The following is a 7063-nucleotide window of genomic DNA, read 5'->3' as shown; positions in this document are numbered from 1 at the left end:
ACCTGCTAGACACTTATTCACTTTCACTGGCATCACTGGGAGCAAAGCAAAATAAACACTTTGCAACATTTTAACCTCTGTGCAGTTTGCTGGGAAATGTACTGAGTCATCTATTCATGCCACTCTGCTGTGCTCTGTCTACACTTTGCTTTTTCCACATTATAATAAACAGATACTTCAGAACTGTGACTTTTCTTTACTGGAACACTCATCAAGAAAATAATGGCCACCTATTATTTACGCACAAGCTTTTATTCTGCTTATACACAAAACCACTCATGGGTTTTACATGAACTGTATCATCCTTGGCACTATACACTAAACACCTAAAATGCTTAGCTAATCTAGTACTGTGAGTAGTAGTGACTCTGTATTTACAGTTCCTGCAGGTCTACAGTCCAGCATTTCACCATGGCTCATCAGGTATACCGTTTCTCTCATGAAGCGTGAGGCTCTTCCCCTCATTTTCTTTCATAACTTTGTCCGTATGTTTCCCTGACTGCTGCCGCGACTTCTGTCCGTTAGTAAAGGTCAGGCTTTTATGCACGAACAAGCGGGTGAATGGTAGTTTTCTGCGAGACTGTCCCCTGCAGCGAAGCAGGTCTCCGTAGGCCCTGCGGAAATCCCTGTTGAAGGCTGGGTACAGGATGGGGTTCAGGGCAGAATTAAAGTAGCCCAGCCACAGGATCACAGAGTGAACCGTGTTAGGAGGGTTTGTCTTTTCCTTTATGCCCATGCAGGTTAAGAAAGTGAAGTAAGGGAACCAGCATATGATGAAGGCCCCCAGTACTGCTGCCAGGGTCACTGTGGCTTTGTGCTCGTGGGCTATGGCTGCGGTCGACGCTCCGCGTGGATATGATGGCGTGGCAGCACGGATACGCCGCACCTGGAGGGATTGATGGAGAAAATGTTTTGAAATATGTGAATCATATTTTAATGTTTTCACACTTTTATGAATCACTAATATGTAATCACTGCTGCATTACTTATGTATTTATTAATTAGCTATGATCTCTCACATCCCCCCTCAGCATGTTGTACAGAATGATCATAAACACTGACCTGTTCTCGTGTCACTCTGAATATGCAAAGATACATTCCACTCATAAGCAGCAGAGGCAGGTAAAATGAGCCAAAGGCATAGATAACAACATAGTTGTTATTCCATTCAAACTGGCAGTAGCGTTCGTCTTTGTCCTCATCCCCCAAGCCCCAGTCCAAGTGCTGCACTCTGTAGTCCACCGTGTTCCAGCCCAGGTGGATGGGCACAAAGGACACGGCCAGTGACAACGCCCAGATTGCGATGAGGGCCAGCGTCACCCGTCGAGGTGTGACCCTCCGAGAGTAGCTGAGTGGAGCTGAAATGGCCAGGTATCGGTCCACGCTGATCGCCATCAGGGTCAGGATGGAGGAGGTACACAGCATGACGTCCAGAGAGAGATAGATGTTACACAGGACTCCCCCGAGGGGCCACTTCCCACCACGCAGCTCCACGGTCGCAGTCAGGGGCAGCACCAGCAGGCCCAGCAGGAGATCTGTCACCGCCAGCGACAAAATGAAGCAGTTGGCGATGCACCACAGTCTGCGGCTGAGCCCGACAGCCAAACACACCAGCACGTTCCCACTGATGGTCAGAATGATGAACGACACAAGGACAAGCCAACGGAGGGCTGTGGAGATCATGGTGCCTTCCTCCTTCTGCTCCTCCTCAGGCACCAGGCCACAGAAACAGTGCTACTGTTTGAATCCCAGTAAAAAAAACGTAAAAACTGCTTCATCCACCTATCTCCAAACTTTTTAGAAGTAGATCACTGAGTTGAAAGCACTTTCTCATCTCTTTCTGTTGCCTCTGAAGCAAATAACGTCCCTGGTGAAGAAGGAGAAGAACTATCATCATCTGAACATTTCACACTTTACCAATCATACAACATTTTATCATTCAATCAATCAATTATTCTTATAGCTCTTTCACAAATCCCAGTGAACTGCAGGTATGCTGAAACTCTTAGTTCTCATAAATCAATGTTAGAGACTTTCCTGTTTGCCACGGCCTTTCATTAAATCTAATAATTGGAACCTGGTCTGTAATAAAATGTGCACAAATGACTAATATTGCATTAAAAAAAGAATGTGAAAGAATAAATAGCTAACAGAAATAGTTTACAGTAAACAATAGCCTACAATGGCTGAGATGAGCTGCTGATGCACATGTACGGTCATAGTCACTGTACACAAGCAGAAACTATGAAAACACAATTCAATATGTAGAAGTGGAGAATACAATAATAGTACTACTTGAGAGTGCTAACAGAGTTAATAATCACGTCAGCATTCACACAGTACACATCACCTTTCACCCTCTTATGTACATACTGACATACCTCATCTAAATGCCATTAAGTTTCAATACATCCGCCCAGTTAAACAAAACAACAGCGGCATTCTTGCAGCTCATTACCATGTAGTACAAACCATCTAATCAGTTTACATGTTGAAAATAGAATGGTATTCAGTAGAGTGCATACCTTCTCCAATTAGGCACAACAGTCCCTTTAACATTTTGGGCATAGTTCTAAAACTATTGAGATAAACTGTTGATTCCACATTATCTCAGCACATTGGTTGTAGTTACAGGTTTCTTGGCCTATTTAAGACTGTGTAGCCGATGAAAAAAGAATGAGATTTTTTAAAAGAAAAAGAAAAGAAACAAAGAAAAACGCCCTACCTCGCAATGTGTGAAGAAAGTAAAAGAAAATCCTAGCTCCAACCCTTTGTCCATCTTTCTTTGCAAATGTGTCATATTTCCACCAAGGTTTGTAGAAACCTGATGTGTAGTTTTTGTTTGATCCTGCTGACCAACCAACCAACCAACACATGGACAGGGGTGAAAACACACCTGATGTTCAGTGAAACCCTGGACCAGATTCATTGACATTCCCTGACTTCTCTCATGGAACAGCAGGTTATTCTTGTTTTTCATGAGGCACAGTTCATTTATATTCCATACTTCAGGGTTTTTTTCTGAAAGTTTAAAAACTACAGGTTATACATTAAATTATTCCCCTGAAGGACTTTGGCAGTAAGTTGTGTAGAGGTCCACCTATCTGTGACACTCGACCAGGATGGTCTACAACACAGAGAGAGATAAAGTATGTACTTTTAGACATAGGTTGGAGGAGAATGGTCCCTGCAAGACAAAATAAATGACTACACTGAGAAATCAACCTCTTAAAGCATGGCTGCACTATAGTGTGCATGACTTTCAGGCCATTATATGACAAGATCTTAAAAACACACATAAAACGTTCCGTAAAAGGAGTAAAGTAAACAAAACTGAGCTCTTTAAGAAAACCCATGAATCTAAAACCAGAAAAATTTTCCCATGCATTCAACCCCGACATGTCATTTGGCCACTTTTCTATTGTTACAAGAATTGTTTCAAAGATCATGATGGATTTGAGTCATCAGATGTCACTCAGAGCTAATCTTAAATGTAGAAGCAATTATATAAAAAAACAATATAAATAACCAGATTTTTTGTGTGAGATGCTCTTTCTAAGCCCCAGCTGACCTTACTTGCACCCAGGATATTGATAAATGCAAATTAAATAATAATCAAGTTCTCGGTTTGCACTAAATAATTCACTGATGTCATTCTATGTCTTACATGTTGCTTCTGCATCAGCTGCAAGATTTAGCCATCATCCCTCCTAAATTTTTTAAAATTAAATTGAACAAATTTAAATTAGGCTAAACTATTGAATGCCTTATTTCAATAAACAAGCAAAATTGATTTTTGTGATCATTATTGAGCATCAGTAAGACTGTTTGATGGATAATACAAACTGTACTGTGTGTTTGATTTGTTTTGTTATTAATTTGCTATCTGCTTCTTTATAACAAGAAGGCCATATAGTAAATTCTTTCATTAAAGCAGCCATGACTTTTATAACTATACATAGACAATATTTTATTTAAGAGGGTGAGATAATCACCTCAACAGATTTACCCATTTCATCTTTTATTAATCCTCTGTATACAACAATATATTATTATAGTGTAAATGTTGGCGTGACGTGTGTTGCAGGGCCAACATACAGAGACAAACTAGAATGGCCTTCAAGTGGATCTTTTCACCAAGGCCCTAACGTTTACTTAATCCAGGAAAATATTAAAAATGCCCTATCTATGGATCTGCCTCCTGTAATGGGTTTTTCCCTGACCTTTCCATCCACCATGTTTTTCCATAATCTGTCCAGTAGTTTTTGCGTAATCCTGATAACTACCAGACAAACATCTTGATCGGTCCAGTCAGGAGTCACAGTGAACAAGAAGCATATTGAATTTATAGTTCAAAATATCATCATTAGAACTAAATACAAATATAAATTATTTGAATCCCCTGATTGTCGAATGCACATACATAGAATGTTCTCCACTCCAAGGTTTCCTTCATGTATATTCCTCATGATATTATATCTTTCAGTTTGTTTTGTTTTTATTCTAGATAAAATAATGTTGTTGTTCCTTCCTCTGAGTAACTGATGGTTAAAGGTTCCCTTTGTATGAACTGAAAACATCTTTCATTAGTACACCTCATTAGGTTTTAAATTGTTGGCCTGCAGCACAGTTCTGTCACTGCACCTTCTCCTGCTATAAGTAAACACACAGAGTGTGAGTTCTTCACACTGTGCTTCTCCTTTCCTAACTCAATCAGGTTCCAGGAAAAGAGATTTGACTTTCCGACTGCAGCGAGGGCCGAAATTTGATTTTGACACAAACCTTCTTGCTGTGGGATGACACAGCTACTACCCCCTGTACCACCAGGCCGCTCCATGGTGCCTCAATCCAGCATAAAAATAGACCTAGGTAGAGTTACATCTAAAAGAGTGGACTTGTTGAAATAACCATTTCTAAAATTAGAGGTTGGTTGAAGTATGCGTAAAAAGAAAAAACAACTTTATATTTGTTATGACAACCACAGCAAGTGCACTTCAAAACAGATTTACCGGGTTAATCTAATCCATTTCCTTGTTAATCTAAACAGTCGCTCTAATTATGTTTCTCCACTTTCTGCAGTATTTTGTATTTCTACACACTTAATAGTTTAAGAAGTATTCCAACATTCCAACATTCCTGCTTTTCTTATTAGTGACTGACCGAGTTGCATGTTGAACATCATGAACTATGGCTACAATGCAAAAAGGCATTAATTAATTAAGTAATGATAATAAATGTGTATATTGATTCAGTGGCTGTGTATAATGTCTTAATAGATAACAGGCAGCTCTACCCGACAATCCAGGGCGAGATTTTCAAGGTTTCGATCTTTTTAAAGATGTCAATAGATTCCCCCTCAGGGCTAAACACTTCTCATTTCCATGGCGATTTTATTCAGAGTTAAGATGGAGCCATGTCCCCAGTCATCCTGCTGCTCACAGGCTTCACACACAGGCCATAAAGAGCAAGAGACAATTTATAATATGAAGCTCTAATAGAATAAAAGCAAATGATCCTCTGCACTTTCGTTTTGCACTGTTGCTGTTGTGTGGTAACAGACGATGAAACATAACACTACAGCACCATGATGAGAACCTGAGATCATTGTATAATTAATTCAATGTTTGTTTTCCAGAGACATAAAATTATATATATATATATATTTAAGTATAAAGCATCATTAATATAGTCTAAAAAACAACAACAGATGCATTGCCACAGACTTGAGTATCTTCACAAGACCAGAACAGATGGTAGACAGTCTCTGGGTGCGAACATAGATGGGTGTCTTAATTGTATATATGAGAAGTGCATCTACATATTTAATCTAATTCTAAGACATGTTCCTGTTGAGCTCTTGGCAATAGCAAACAAATATATCCCCAAGCATTGAGCAGCAAATTAAGTTTAGCCTGTGAGTTGGATGAGTCAACAGTATGAGATAACACTGTTGCAATACATCCGGCCCAGGAGGACAGAAGGAGGTGGCCAAGCAATGCAGATAAATTATTTAACATGAAAAGTGAAACTGCTCAGAGCAGCATATGGTAAATCCTCTGTGGGCAGTTACATGATTGGTTTACAGTGCACTTGTATCTTTGCCTTGTGCTCGTACTAAACCACACACACTAAGAATAAAGGTGAGGCCTTTATCTGAACTGAGTTTGGTAATACACAAAATTATAATATTATTTTTATTTACATATAAATAAAGATAAATAAAATGAAGATTTGCTTAATGAGACAAAAACAAGAAAACCCTAACATCAAGATAAACTCCACGTCCAACATTAAAACCTGGCACCCTCCCTTTGGGTTAAAACTTATGATAAGATACAAATATACACAACAATGAAAACAAAACTACAACTTCTCTCAAACCCAAAACTATATTAGTGTCCAAATAACTTTCAGAGATGCAAAATAAGGGTATACAGTATAGTGGTGCACAGTCCAGACTAACCCATCCACCTACATACCTGCTCACATTTTGTAAATGTGCACCCAAAGAAAACAACACGGGGATGAATCTCCCAGTAACGAACACACACATGCATTTCTACAATGAACATCAGCTCTTGCATGAAGCTTCATCTCAATGACTGGGACTTTTGAAATGTAGTTATGCCGGCTTAATTCTCCACATTAAAAACAAGGACGTGAACTCACCTCACATGGTTTGTGTTGAATGTGCATCAGGTCCTGACATTATTCCCACATCACTGATATCTTCCTGTGTTTCCTCAGAGCCTCCCAATGTGTGTCTGAACTTACTTCTGTCTTTCTCACGCTCTTTCTTTCTCTCCTCCTCTCCTCCCTCCTCTCATAGACATATGTAGACATACACACGTATCACTCCCTCTAGTGTACAAGCTGGGAAGCTATGGCCTAAGAGTATTCACAATTAAAACAATACTCATAACAGCATTGTTTAATATTTGTGTGATGTGTGGTCTAGGAAATAATCCAAAAAATGTGTTTCCGCCTGAATAAATTAATTTGAACGCGGTCTCAAGTCAGAAAAAAAGGGAAAGTTAACAAATAGCTCTTTTCAAATGTTGCA

General features: G+C 39.4%; 1 protein-coding gene across 2 annotated transcripts; it reads right to left on the bottom strand.

Moving 5' to 3' along the window:
* Positions 1 to 231: 231 nt before the first annotated feature.
* Positions 232 to 6814, bottom strand: hrh2b (histamine receptor H2b). 2 transcript variants are annotated; one of them, XM_020085615.2, is made up of 3 exons: positions 6670 to 6814; positions 1063 to 1867; positions 232 to 886 (listed from the first exon to the last, which is right to left on the bottom strand). In XM_020085615.2, the coding sequence occupies exons 2-3, from the start codon at positions 1681 to 1683 to the stop codon at positions 407 to 409; spliced, it is 1101 nt and encodes a 366-aa protein (XP_019941174.2). In that variant the 5' UTR covers positions 1684 to 1867; positions 6670 to 6814; the 3' UTR covers positions 232 to 406. The 2 variants fall into 2 exon arrangements, with proteins under 2 accessions (XP_019941174.2, XP_069366335.1); XM_069510234.1 differs by lacking the exon at positions 6670 to 6814 and adding an exon at positions 4783 to 4932.
* Between the last annotated feature and the right edge of the window lie 249 nt (positions 6815 to 7063).

This window comes from Paralichthys olivaceus, chromosome 15 (genome assembly GCF_024713975.1).
Source record: "Paralichthys olivaceus isolate ysfri-2021 chromosome 15, ASM2471397v2, whole genome shotgun sequence".
Taxonomy (NCBI): domain Eukaryota; kingdom Metazoa; phylum Chordata; class Actinopteri; order Pleuronectiformes; family Paralichthyidae; genus Paralichthys; species Paralichthys olivaceus.
Note: the sequence above shows the minus strand (reverse complement) of the source record. Positions and strands in the feature narration are given on the sequence as shown.